General features: G+C 32.9%; 1 protein-coding gene across 1 annotated transcript; it reads right to left on the reverse strand.

Moving 5' to 3' along the window:
* Positions 1 to 13,553: 13,553 nt before the first annotated feature.
* Positions 13,554 to 13,959, reverse strand: LOC109175524 (monothiol glutaredoxin-S2-like). Its single transcript, XM_019324791.1, has one exon. It carries the CDS (start codon positions 13,905 to 13,907, stop codon positions 13,599 to 13,601), a length of 309 nt encoding a protein of 102 aa, XP_019180336.1. The 5' UTR covers positions 13,908 to 13,959; the 3' UTR covers positions 13,554 to 13,598.
* Between the last annotated feature and the right edge of the window lie 1,312 nt (positions 13,960 to 15,271).

The following is a 15,271-nucleotide window of genomic DNA, read 5'->3' on the forward strand; positions in this document are numbered from 1 at the left end:
AAAAGTGTTTGTTACTAATAAAAGCTAGAGGAAGTGTAATACTTTGAGAAAAAATATACTCCGTAGTAATTTTAAATGAAATGTAATAGTATTATATATTTTTCTTCAAAATATTACATATTTTCTTGTAAGTAATAAATATTTTATTTCTCATTAGTATTATATTTTTCAATATAAGTATTACATTTTCAAAGAATGACCAGGAATCGAGTCTCACCAGCGGCAGTGTGAGAGCAACCTCTCAAAGTGAGGGGGGCTCCTTGTGCGCAGTAAGCAAATGTCTAGCCTCTGTGGTTCATGTTCAGTTGAGTTACCATGATTTACATCCTCCCAGATGCTCTGTCGGGCCGGGGTGTGGGAGGCCCTTAGGGTTGGGGTTCAACCTTTTGGTAAGAAGTATTACATTTTCATCTTAACCCAACCCATCTCACGGATAAAGATTAGTGAGACAGTCTCACAGGAGAGTCACTCATATAATAACAATATAGTATGTTAAATTGTCAACTATTAAGGAAACAAATTAGAGTTAATTCCATCAGAGATCCCTTGTCTTTGGTGACAATTACAAATTTTAGTCCCAGACTATCATTTTTGCCATTTAACATCCCAAACTATTATTTCTTTGACATTTTTAGTCCTTATCATGACTTTTCCTATTTTTAGTAAGGACATTTTTGTCTCTTCATATTTTCTTTTATTATTTTTTTGAGTTAATACCTAAAATCGTCCTCGACTATAGTGGTTTTTCTCAATTTCGTCCTAAATGACTTTGATGACCTAATATCGTCCCAGACTTTTGTGTTTCGCTCAATTTAGTCCTAGACTTTTGTGTTTTTACTCAATTTAGTCCCTCATTTGTTATTCTGTCCATTTGGTGTTAAATAAATAGACAATTCAGTAATTTTAATATTGGCATCTCTTTACTCATAGACATGTGAACTGCGAAATCCCTTTTTTTTTTTACGAATTACTCCCAGAATTACTCCTAAAACTGCGAATATAAAATTTGATTTGCAGGTCTGGGTGTAATTCGTACAAGAAAGAGGAATTTCGCACTTCACAAGTTGAAAGTAAAGAGAGATCAATATTGACATTACTGAATTGTCCCTTAATTTAACACCAATTTGACGGAATAACAAATAGAGGACTAAATTGAGCGAAACACAAAAGTCTGGGACGATATTAGGTCACCAAAGTCGTTTAGGACGAAATTGAGAAAAACCACTATAGTCGAGGACGATTTTGGGTATTAACTCTTATTTTTTTGGTTTCAACCAGTTTAATTGGTTTACGACTTTATTAAAAATCGGATAAAAAATATGCTTACTAAAAATCAAAGGTAACATAAAATTCTAAACCAATTAAACTAGTTGAAACTAGAAAAATAACAAAAGAAAAATATGAAAAGACAAAAATGCACTTATTAAAAATAGAAAAAATCATGAGAAGGACTAAAAATGTCCAAAAAATAATAATCCGGGATGTTAAATGACAAAAAAGATAATCTATGACTAAATTTAGAATTAAATTACCACCAAAGACAATAGACTTTTGGTTAAATTAACTCAAACAAATTATCTATATTTGTCTCAAATTTGCGCACACTAAAGAAATCATTTATCTTTTTTATTATTGGTAGAAAACTCTCATCCACTGATCGGATAGTTGTCTTAGTAGTTATGCTATACGGTTACAGGCTCAACTTTACGTGAAAGCTGCTTATTAACCTTAGCTTTTTGATTACTTTCTTGTGATCCTTTCCCGGTTAGAGTTTGCGGACTTTTTGTAAATCAAAGTTATTTGTATACTTCTTTACTAGTTAAAATCACATTTTATGGATGACTATTTACTAAAATTTCTTTTACATTATTGGATTATTACATGACTCCTTTTACAAGTAATTGATGAAATTAAATATTTTTTTTCTCTTAAAGAATTTATAAAGATAATTTTATGTTAAGGAGTGAATAATATGGTTGACTTTTATAGAGAAAATAGCAATTTTTTATTTTTGGTTTTTGTTTTTAATAAATGGTATAGCTTTCTATATAATACGTACGTGTAATGTTGCTCTCGAGAAGGCATCTGAAATTCTGAAGTGTTGAGAAAAGGAAGTTGGATTTATCCAACTGGAAACTTTTTGTCTTCCGATAAAATCAGGAAAGGGATTCAAATCTAATTCACACCGAAAGATTTAAAACATTTATAATATTTTTTTTTGGTTCAATTATAAATTTATTAATTTGGCATCAAAATTTTAAATGTTTGTAATTGTATTATTATTATTTTTTTTAAAATTTGATCTTAAAAATATTTGGATTGATTTACAATTTTATAAAAGGATTTAATCCAACATACTTCTTAATAAAGCACACAAATTCAATAACGCATTCACTGGGACTCAATCTCATGACCTCCTATATGGAAGATGTCACTACATGGCATCTGAGCACAAGGTGCTTCGCACTTGCATCATTATATTAAGTGTAAATGGTTGCAGATTTTACTTGCATACTTGCACTTTTAACTACATATGTTACTTGCACACAAAGTTTCAATTATTTATAAATTTTTTTAAAAAATTAAATCTGATTTGTTGATTTTTTCAAATAAACGGCTCAAATTAATTTCTATTTTTCTCCTAAACGCCCGTTATTGATATGAAATTTTCACGTTTAATGTAATTTTTTTAAAACAAAAATTGTAAATTGCAGTAAACATGCATTCTGGAGAATTCTCAATAGTTCGAAAGCAGAACTTCACTTTTTGAAGGCTGTTTGCAATGCAGCTTAGTCGAGGACAACTTATGTGCTCCTTATTGGCCCTGCTGGATCCCAAGGGTCAGCCTTTTAAAGGTCGCCGTAACAAAATGCCTAACAAATTTTATTTTATTTTTTTCTCTCGAAATCTATTTTTAAGAAATTGTGCAATACATATTTACACTTACAAAATACAAATTATTCTATTTATTCAAAAACAATTTTAAGTTTCATTTTATTTCACAGGTAATTAACCTGCTTATATTAAAAAAAAAAACACACACACACACACACACAATTTTAAGTTATATAATTCATACTTTTTAAAAATATAAACAATTTAATAAAAATTTATTCAAGTTGGCCACTAAAATTAACAAAAATGTATACCCACATAACACATATATGCATCTGTAGATTCTTAAGAAATGCGGCATACGTCCACATGCATGCACAATTGATTGGCAAAAGGAATAATAAGAGAATATATAATATTTAGAAGAGAAAAGAAGAATAATATAAATTTTTCGATCACGTTAAATTTAGGATAATATTCACAAGACAAAATAATGCAAAAGTTTAATAAAAAGCAAAAAATATATACTGCAAAATTAAAGAATGTTTGCTTTTTCACACGTAGAAGATAAGAATATAGTATAGATGATGCATGAAAGGGAATAACAAAGACGGTTCTTGGCATCACACTATCAAATGTTTGGGTTGGTAACGTACAATAGGTACAACTACACTAATGTGTGGCTGTTCTTTCTCAAAAGTGCGAAAGAATATATTACAGATTCAACTAATTTTTTTTAAAAGAATATTTCTCTCTCTAGAGAGAGGTATGATCAAATGAGAACATGACACTCCTATAAAAGTAAGACCGATCCGAGTCGTCTATCAAAATTCATCAATTGTTGAGAGTTTTAGTTAAAAAAAAAAAAAAAAAAAAAGAGGCAAAAACTTGTGTGAGACATCTCACACATTCTTACTCGTGGCAAATTATATTGTGCACCGAGCTTCAAAACGACGTCGTTTTGTTTAATGAAAGACACTACAATGTTAGTTCAACACAACTATAGTTTCATTTCGATATAACTACAGTTTCATTCGATATTTATACACTCAAATATGTGAAAAATGTTATTTAATTTTATTTTAATTTATATACACTATAGTTTCATTAAAACACAACTACATGATCATTTCAATATAACTATAGCTTCATTGCACAATATACACTCAAATAAGTGAAATGTTATTCAGTTTCATTTTATATACACTGCAGTTTCATGTCAACACAACTACAGTATTATTTTGATATAACTACAGTTTCATTGGGTAATATACACTAAAATATGTGGAATTATTATTCAGTTTCATTTTGTATACACTGCAGTTTAGTTTCAACACAACTACAGTTTCATTTCATTTCAATTGCAATTTCACTTGATAATATAAAAATAATATGTGAGACAGTGTCAGTTTAGATACACTGTAGTTTCAGTTTATAATTAATACACAAAAAATACGCACTTCGTTAACTGTAACGGCGCGCCGTTTTTTATCGCGGTGCAAGTGCACCGCGATCCATGATATAACGACCGCTTACTCGTTTGATGGATCGGGTCAAAATAAAATGTAATACTTATATTGAAAAATGTAATACTAAGGTTGTCCTTATTCCAGAAAGTGAATCAATTGCAAAGTGATGTGTAAAATGATGTGAAATTTTTATTTTTATTTTGCTTTAATTTTTAATCCTACATGGCTTGAAAGCTTGCTAGAATAGCAAGCTTTCAAGCCTGCATGGCAGCCTTTTGACTTCTCTTTCTACTTTTTGTTATTTTATTATTATTTTATTATTATATTTATAATATAATATAAAAGTTGGACCATTTTAGAAAGTGAGAAAATATTGCAGCGATGTAGAACAAATAGTAGATAATTTGTAAATTTGATGATGTGTAAGTGGGACCCATTTTAGAAAGTGAGAGAAATTGCTAGGATAAGGATAACCTAATAATGAATAAAATGTTTATTACTTATATGAAAAAGTGTAATACTTTTGAAGAAAAATGTAATACTTTTACATTTTTGATACAGTATATACGGAGGTATACTCTACTGTACTATACGGTTCTAGGTCTTGACCTGGTCTCAGATCCTGTACCTAGTATGCTTGTTGATTAAAGTACTTGAGCTCGGGATTCTTAGACAGTGGGTCGGCAATCTCAGCTCTGGGCTTATAGTACTGGCTGGTCTTGAAGTAGGTGAAAAGTCCTATTCTCAGTAATAAATGGGGTATTTATAGATCGAGGTGAGAGGAAGCAGGTTCCGAGCCCTCGGCATGTTGGGCAAGTGGTGCCCATGCACAAGGCGAGGCTGGGGCAGAAGGGGTTCCAAGCACGTGTCATAATATTCCTGACGAAATAAGATTATGTTGGGAGAGGCCAGTCAGGCCGGACCGACCTACCTAGGACCTAGGTCGGGTCCTCGGCCAGTCCTCGGCCGACCTATGAGCTTGCCTATCAGCACGTTTGGGTGAATGAGAAGGTCGGGGAGGTCATGCGACCACGGTCCTGTCAGGTCGGGATGTGCTTCTCGAGTGCCAAGGGCCTTAGACCGACCATTAGACCTACGGTTGGAGAATAATCCCTATCAATTTTGATTTAAAAGTATTACATTTTACATTATAAGTAACAAAGACTTTTCAACATTACTTATAAGAAAAAATGTAATACTTTTGATGAAAATGTAATACTATTACATCAAAATGTGAAAGTATTACATTTTTCCAAGTAATAAACACTTCATTCCTAATTAGTATTACATTTTTCAGTATAAGTGTTACATTTTCATATTGATCCAACCCGACATGGCTCATGGTCGTATTAGTGATAGCTTGATGATCAAAGCACTTAATTTGAGATTTACTATAATTGTATTGGAGATTGATTATAGTGAATTCCCTCTTAGACGATAAGAGAAGGATTATATCACTTTCGAACTACTATATATAAAAATTCTTGTCCCATTTATTGTTGCGTACTTTAAATTTACCATATCTACTTTCTTACCTATACTATTTTCTTGAAAAATCATTTTCCTCTGCGCAAAATTATTTCAACACTACCTTTCTACCTAGAAGAATTGAAAACTTAACTTAGTCTTAAACTCACTTTGATAATTGTAAATGTACATAATTTGTACACATTAAAAACCTTGTTGTTGGCTAATTTATTTGTATAATAAATAGATTTAAGTTAGCCAAAGCTCTTGGACCATTTTCCTATCTTATGGTATTTAATTGAGTGGCTCACAATTATTGTGTATATGAAGAGGAAGTCAGCAATCTGATTGTGGTTCAAGCAAATTATAAGGATTTGGTTTAAATGAGTGGCAGTGAATGATTTGAGCATTTGATGAAGCTATTCACGTGGCTTATTTTGGTGAAGGGATTATTACTATAAAAGGGAAGATTACTCATTGTGGAAACTTGCCAATTTGAGATTTAATATTATTTTGAGAAGTGAATATTATACTGCTAACAAATTGAATTAAATATATTATTCTGCTGAGCTACGGTCTGCGCCTGAGTCAGTCGAAGTCTGCTGAGCTACGGTCTGCGCCTGATTCAGTTGAAGTATTGTTCGAAGGTTATCAAGGCATGCACGTCACGGTCCAGGTTGGATGTTAGGAAGGTTGTTTGTAGTATGGTAGTTAAGACTGTGAGAGTCTAATGTACTGTTCTATTGTAAAACTCCTTGGTGAACATCAATAGTGGATTGGGCTGACGTGGGTTGCCCCGCAGACGTAGGAGAAGCGCTCCGAACTGCGTAACAAATCTTTGTGTACTTGATTTACTTACTGCTTTTATTTTTTTGTTATTTACTATCATTAAATAACAAAAATTAATCGATCAAAAACTAATATAAGTTTCTTAATGCATGAAAATCAATTTTCGTTGGTTACAGGTATTGATTGTGCAAAAACTGCTTGAGAAATCCTCGAAACCACATATGAAGGTACGAGTTCAGTCAAACAGTCAAAACTCCAGCTGGTAAAAACTGAGTTTGAAGAACTACGTATGAATGAGGATGAAGACATTGCAAGTTTTCATGGACGCTTACAAGAATTAGCAAATTGAGCAACTATTCTTGGAAAACCCTTCTCCCAACAGAAACTTGTCAAAAAGGTCTTACGATCCTTGCCTCCGAGGTTTAGGATGAAGGTAACTGCCATTCAAGAGCATGACGGCTGGGAGGACAAATCTGTAGCTCAATTAATGGGCAACCTTCGAACCTACGAAATGGAAATCCTTACTGATCACACTAAAAAGCAAAAGACGGTTGCGTTTGTAGCTGAAGAACAGGACGACACTGCATCAAATGATGATTCAGTAGCATTTTTAACTAAACAATTTTCTAATTTTTTGAAATAGGTATCTCAGAAGAACACACAAAACAACAAACATAAAAAGGGGACAAGCACCAACGTGCCAAAAACTGGCACAAAAAGTGGCGTGTCAAATTCAAAAAATACTACTTCACGACCAGCTCGCCCCATAGAAAAGTCAAACAACAAAGGAATAAGGTGTTATGAATGTGAGGGCTTCGGTCATGTTCAAGCTAAATGTCCAACGTATCTTCGACGAAAGAAGTCCATGACAGCCACAACTTGGAGTGATGATGAACTTGAATCAGAAAATGCTGAATCTGACGCAGAAGAAATGTTTGGCAATTTTGTAGCCTTTGCAGCCAAGAGTACGATATGTGCTCTGAACCTGTAGATGCATCTGACACAGAAGGTGGTGATTACAACTCGGCAGAAGATCTTGACATACCAGATATATCTTATGAAGTAGAGTTTAATAAACTGTATCCAAAATGGGAAGCATTACTTAAAACATATCGTGTAGTGTCTAGTGAAGTTAGAGTTTTGCAAAATGCTGTAAATGTGTTCAAAGGTCAAGTTGCAGACAGGGATGCCTTAATTAAAGACTACATTGACCGAGAAGAAAAACTGCAACAGGAAATCAAGAGACGCTGGAACTAAACACATATATAATGAGAATCCAAATGATGGATACCACATCAACTCTTGACGAAATCCTTGATTCAGGGCGGCAATCCTCTGCAAGATTTGGTATTGGATTCACTGGAGAAACCAGCAAAGACAAAACTACATTTGTCAAGGCATCACATTCAGAAATTGCTCCTGAGTCAAGCAAAGCTAAAGACTATCGTGAATCAGTTCCTATTTCAGGCTCAGCAAAACAACCACGAGGTACAATACGTCAAAAGTTTCAATATAAGGTTTATAACCCTGTGTGTCACTATTGCAGGTTACGTGGACACATCAGACCTGAGTGTTATTACTTCTACAAAGAGCAAAGGGCCGAAAAACATAGCCATAAGTACATTACTCCATTTATCAAACAAGTATGGGTAAAGAAATCCGATTATATCAGTTTTGTATCCTTTCACACTAAAAATGCAGGTAGGGATGAAAAATGGTACTTCGACAGCGGTTGCTCACGTCACATGACTGGAAATGCAAAATTTCTAAGTGACATAAACACAAGCAACGGTGAAGTAACTTTTAGTGATGGAGTCAAAGGACAAGTAACCGGAGTAGGTACTCTAAATGTTGCAGGTCTACCGAAGTTGAAAAAGGTGCTACTGGTAAACGGACTCCATGTCAACCTCATAAGCATTAGCCAACTTTGCGACCAAAACTATAATGTTAGCTTCACCAAAGACAACTGCAGTGTTATGGATAATGAAAAACAATGTGTTATGGAAGGTAAGCGATCAACGGACAGCTGCTATATTCTAACAAATGATATCCTCTGTTGCAGGTCCAGCATAAATGAGTCTCAATTGTGGCATAAAAAAAATTAGGGCGTCAGCAATCCAGCTAATTAAATTTCTTTTTGCCCGTGTTAATAAAATTTCAGGTACACTAATTCACAAATAAGTATTACTTAGTGTTACTAATATTTTTTTCTCGTGTGCAAATTAAGTCTTAAGGCTAAGCAGTCACAAAAGCTATCTTGAATTCACGTTTTAAAAGCCAAGTGTTCAGGTTTTATTTGTTTCTTATCTATCCACCTTCTCTTTATCTTGAATTCCCTAAAAACGATGTTTGTTTTGATATTATTGTGCGTATATCTTTTTGAACATGAATTATCCTTTCTAATTTATATATATACGTGTATCTCTGGATTCATTAAATCATCAGGTACTTTTAATCTTTCAGGTTCTTTCTCTTTACTTGTTCATTTTTTAAGTGTTCGTTTAATTTGCTTGGGTTATTCTTTATGTTTTGTTATTGGTTGTTTCTGTGTGTTCACTAAATGTCCTATCTACATTGTGTTGGATGCTTTTGATATGATAATTCTTTGATTGTGCCTTTTTTTGTTGGTGTTTCCTGTGTTAAAATATGTTTGCTTGAATGATAAATTTGGTGCAATTTGATTAATGTGTTTATTTTTCTGTGTTATTTGTTTGGTCCGGTCATGACCGTGTGTGTTTTTTGGTTGTGTGTTTTTCATGCTATTTGTTGTGTTTCTGTGCCTGAATCATCTTCATGTCTTGTTTGACTCAAATTAAAAATTTCTTGAATTTTTGTGCTTCTTTGTTATTTGCTAAGTCGTTTTCAAGATTGCATGTACCTTGTTCTGTGTTTCTCTTTTCTATTTTCCCTTGTGCAGGTTCATGTGGGAAAAGATTTCGTAAAAAGCAAAAAGGAATTATTATGGAGCTGTTCTCTCTATTTTTTTTCGTCAAGCAAAAGCTATCTGGTATTAGTTATTGGATTCTCTATATATGGTTTCTCTTATTGGCTTTAATGGATATTATTGCATATCGGATTATCTTTGTGGTTGAAAATCTTCGGATTATTAGATTATCCAGGTTACCATATTATTTGGGTTATCATATCTTCTGGATTATCATGTTATTCAGACTCTCGTGTTGTTGGTTGTGTGATAGCTTTTTATAAAGAATATCTGAATGGTTTGTCTACTATAGCGAACATGGAATGAATATGACAACACTACCCTCTTGGTGTATGGAAATTAATATTGATCAATATGGATGAATGTTGGATAAGTCTCTTGCTATTTTACGGGAAAGAGGGTCAGGCACCCCGTCAACTCACTAGTCTAATCCACTGATTTGATGTTCACCGATCATTTTTGTCACTTATTTGGCAAAAAAGGGGGAGTAATAGAAAGGAGGAGTTTTTGAAGAAAGGGGGAGTTTTTATTTGACTGATTATTTTGAAATATGAAATTAGTGAATATACAAGAAAGGGGGAGTAGTAGGAAAGCATGATGACTGCGACATATGGTAATTTTTTTTTTTTTTTTTTTTTTTTTTTGAGTATGGCTTGTCTACTACTCTATTATGCTACATTTTGGTAATCTCTGAATTATATATCTCTTCAGTTTATGGCCATTATTATCAGTTACTGGTTATTATTATCTAAAACAGTGAACTTATGGTTATTGGATGATCAGCTTTTATTTAGCTAATCTATCTATTGGTGATCAGTTATTCTATCTGAATATTGAGGTTTCTCGGGGTTCATAAACAACACACATTCTCTGAAAATTAATACTATGAGTTCATGGAACATGGTCTACAAGAGCTTTTGGTAATGTTTTTTTCTTACCTTAGGTTATTGTATGGCACATATACTAAGGGCTTTTTAATAAAATTATTTTATTTTTCTTGTTTGCCCAAAGTATAAGATGCTATAGTTTTTGCCAAATAAATTGCCAAAGGGGGAGATTGTAAATGTACATAATTTGTACACATTAAAAACCTTGTTGTTGGCTAATTTATTTGTATAATAAATAGATTTAAGTTAGCCAAAGCTCTTGGACCATTTTCCTATCTTATGGTATTTAATTGAGTGGCTCACAATTATTGTGCATATGAAGAGGAAGTCAGCAATCTGATTGTGGTTCAAGCAAATTATAAGGATTTGGTTTAAATGAGTGGCAGTGAATGATTTGAGCATTTGATGAAGCTATTCACGTGGCTTATTTTGGTGAAGGGATTATTACTATAAAAGGGAAGATTACTCATTGTGGAAACTTGCCAATTTGAGATTTAATATTATTTTGAGAAGTGAATATTATACTGCTAACAAATTGAATTAAATATATTATTCTGCTGAGCTACGGTCTGCGCCTGAGTCAGTCGAAGTCTGCTGAGCTACGGTCTGCGCCTGATTCAGTTGAAGTATTGTTCGAAGGTTATCAAGGCATGCACGTCACGGTCCAGGTTGGATGTTAGGAAGGTTGTTTGTAGTATGGTAGTTAAGACTGTGAGAGTCTAATGTACTGTTCTATTGTAAAACTCCTTGGTGAACATCAATAGTGGATTGGGCTGACGTGGGTTGCCCCGCAGACGTAGGAGAAGCGCTCCGAACTGCGTAACAAATCTTTGTGTACTTGATTTACTTACTGCTTTTATTTTTTTGTTATTTACTATCATTAAATAACAAAAATTAATCGATCAAAATCTAATATAAGTTTTAAAATCAAGTAGAAGTTCAGGTTCAGCTAATTTAAGGTTCACGACATAATTTCAATAATATTTTTTATTTTTTAAAAAATCTGAAAAGTCTATTCATCCCCTCCCCATCTCTAGACCTTTTCTTGTCAAAACCAAGACAAGCGATGCTATAAATAGTTTTTCGTTTTATGTGCGTTTAAACTTTGATAATAATAATAATAATAATAATAATAAAGAAATTTCCTCAACTATTTAGTTAAAATTCACTAGTGGAAATTATGGAATTTCCAACCACCTAAAAGTGATCTTAAATCAAGTTAAAAGTCTTGTTCCGACCACTTTTGATATCCGGAAAAACCTTTGTTGCTATTTTCGACCACTTTTTGGTATTAACTTGATTTAAGATCACTTTCAGGTGGTCGGAAATTTCATAATTTCCAGTAGTGATTTTAAAACAATCTTTTCAGATAGATATTAATAATATATTAACTCTCTTAGTCAAACATTCAAGATTTTAGGTACAATATTGCATAATATTAAACACTTTGTCTATGAACTCGATCAACAATATAATTTTTATAACATTACATCAGAGATTCAATAAAGAAAAAATAAATAAAAATAAAGAAAATGGCCGGATTAGAAACAAGAAAAATTAAATGTTCATGCTAAGAAAAGTTTGTAGTAGTAGAAATATAACAGATCAGACTTAAATTCAACAACTTATTAACGTAACTTGCATTACAAAACCGAAGTTGTAATTATGAAGTTTCTCACTAATGTTTGGTACATAATATGGTTGAATTTTCTCATCCATATTTAATTTTGTGCAACTGAGAAAATTCGTTTGTGATTGAATTTGAAAAGCTAAAATTATGTTTATACTGTTTCACTATAATATTTTAGATAATATTTTGCATTTATTTTTTATATTTAGTAATTAATTGAACTTTTGTTTTGTTTTAATTTGTTTTCTAAGGTAAAAGAACTACATATTAAGCCGTGGAAATCAAAGCAAAATTACAAGAAGGGGGAATGGTATCCCATGCTCTAGGACAAGACTGAAAACCCATAGCTTTAATTTAGTCAAGGAGTGAGCTACAAGCAACATGGGCGATTTAGTAATTTTAAAGAGTGGGAGCGAAGTTTAAATGGAGTTTGTTCCAAGGTCATATAATATTATATTTTAAGGAACAACCAAATAAGCTATTTAATTAAATATCTAGTAACTTGTATATACATTTTCTTGCTATATATGTATAATTACTGTTAGAAATTATGAAATTTTCGACCACCTAAAACTCTGAAAGTGATCTTAAATCAAGTCGAAAGCAAAAAGTGGTCGAAAATAGCAACAAAGATTTTTCCAGATACCAAAAGTGGTCGGAACAAGACTTTCGACTTGATTTAAGATCACTTTCAGGTGGTCGGAAATTCCATAATTTCCAGCAGTGATATATATATATATATATATATATATATATATATATATATATATATATATATATATATATATATATATATAAGGGGTAGAGAAGGGGAGGGGTGTGCAACTGCCCCATTGCCTTCACTCTGGATCCGCCCTTAACACACAAAGTTCAATTCGTTGATCAACTAATTAATATGTCTAATTAATAATGACATTACCGATTGAAGAGACTAAATAAATTCTTACAAATAGTAGTGATTAAATCAAGTCGAAAGCAAAAAGTGGTCGAAAATAGCAACAAAGATTTTTCCAGATACCAAAAGTGGTCGGAACAAGACTTTCGACTTGATTTAAGATCACTTTCAGGTGGTCGAAAATTCCATAATTTCCAGCAGTGATATATATATATATATATATATATATATATATATATATATATATATATATATATATATATATATATATATATATATATAAGGGGTAGAGAAGGGGAGGGGTGTGCAACTGCCCCATTGCCTTCACTCTGGATCCGCTCTTAACACACAAAGTTCAATTCGTTGATCAACTAATTAATATGTCTAATTAATAATGACATTACCGATTGAAGAGACTAAATAAATTCTTACAAATAGTAGTGATTAAATCATAATAGGTGCACCAACTACTATGTAGTGCAATATATGGTATCTCGATTATTCTTTTAAATGAGTGTTTATAGGTTGGAACTCTGATAGTGATGGGCTCATTTAAGTTTGATATACGATTGAGCTTTGTAGGGCAAAAACCCAAATTATTATTATTTTTCAATTACTCAAAAGTTTGATATACTAGTACTCAAAAAAAAAATACTAGTGCGGATTTATAATTACATTTAATTTACACCCATATAGCTCCTGCCTTTTTAAGCTTTGGCTTTAAAGAGCCTTGAAGATGAAGACCAATAACCTCATTTTCTCCCCCCACCAACTCGCCGCCGATAAACACCGCCGGAACAGTAGGGTTGCAGCCGATCCTGGACAAGAACTGCTCGATTTCCCGGCCTCTCGGGATCTCATCGAGCTCGTAGACCGCGGGGTACACCGCCAGGTCGGAGAATAGGGACTTGATGCTATAGCTCATGCAGCAGGAGCTCTTGCTAAATATCACCACTGGCTTCTCGCCCACCATTCTTCGTACACTCTCCATTTGATTACCTGCGAGTTTGAGCTTTGAAGATTTTAAGGAATGTTTGGGTTTTGGTGTGAGGAAAAGATTAGAGCAGGAAGCCATATTTATAGTATGCTTTGGCACCATCACCTTTGTACGGTTCACAAATGACGAGTGAAAGTGAAGTACGAGAGTCCGTACGAATTATTATCTTAATGGATTAAGAAGAATAATGTAACTTGCATTTATCTGATTGGATTTCATACAACTAATCAGCTGTCTAGTCCAAACTTTTCAATTAATTAATAAATATCAACAATTTTGACATTTTATTTTATGATAATAACAAATTAACAATAACAATAACAATAGGATGATATATGTGATACCAGTTGTGTCGAGATGGAAATATAATATACAGTCATGCTAGAAAATTTAATACTAATAACGAATAAATTGTTATGGAGGTGTAATACTTTTTTTTAAAAAAAATATAATACTTTTAAATTAAAATTTAATATTTAGTTATTGAACAATTACATATGAGAGAACTAGTTATAAAAAAATTATAATAGCAAAAATATATATAAGGAGTAATATTTATGAAAAATCTGACTCACCTGTCTCATAGGAGATTCACCCATACAAAATATATAATTTTAAACTGAAGATTGTAATTTCATTGGAGATGCATTTTCAAGATTTTATTCAAAGTTATCTAGCTATGAGGAGCCAAATTCAATTCCTAAGAGATATTGCTTGTTCTTTAGACTAGCTTCATGCGTTTACGTACTATTCTTGAGTTAAACTTACCATTATATTATCCGATATGATTAGACATTGATTTTATATATTCTAATAGGTAGCAAATCTTTTGTGTATGGTGGCCTCGAATAGTTGACAATGATTGATGTAGGTTGCCACAAGCATAGAATAGACTGGAAAAGTACGTAGCACAATAACGAATCTCTACATGCAGAAATTGATCTGGGACCAGTGCGTCCATTATACGGCGGCGTTCACAAATTGGATGGCCGCCGCCGTTGGAAGACGACGGAGCCACAGCCTGATATTCCCTTTCTTCTACGGGCGGCATGCAGAATGAGCTTCGTGTGTAAGTGTTAGGATCAAACGTTTATTATTACGTCAAAAGTTGTAATTCGTAGCGAAGTCGCAACCTTATTTCTTTAATGACTGTCATCACATTTTAGAGAGGCAGAGTGATGAACTTGACTCTTCAGTGACCTCTACCCAATAATTCTCTAGTTACCAATGATGGACTTGACTGGCCTCGTCCAGCAATCTCCTAGCCACCAATTGAAAGACTTGATCCTTTACGGCTTCCGATTCGCCCAACAATCTCCTAGCACCCATTGATGGGCTTGGACCTTTACTAGCCTCTA

Source organism: Ipomoea nil, unplaced genomic scaffold (genome assembly GCF_001879475.1).
Source record: "Ipomoea nil cultivar Tokyo-kokei standard unplaced genomic scaffold, Asagao_1.1 scaffold0688, whole genome shotgun sequence".
NCBI lineage: Eukaryota > Viridiplantae > Streptophyta > Magnoliopsida > Solanales > Convolvulaceae > Ipomoea > Ipomoea nil.

Excerpts from the sequence above, each read along its gene's own strand:
- LOC109175524 (XM_019324791.1), bottom strand. The coding sequence starts at position 13,907 with ATGGAGAGTGTACGAAGAATGGTGGGCGAGAAGCCAGTGGTGATATTT.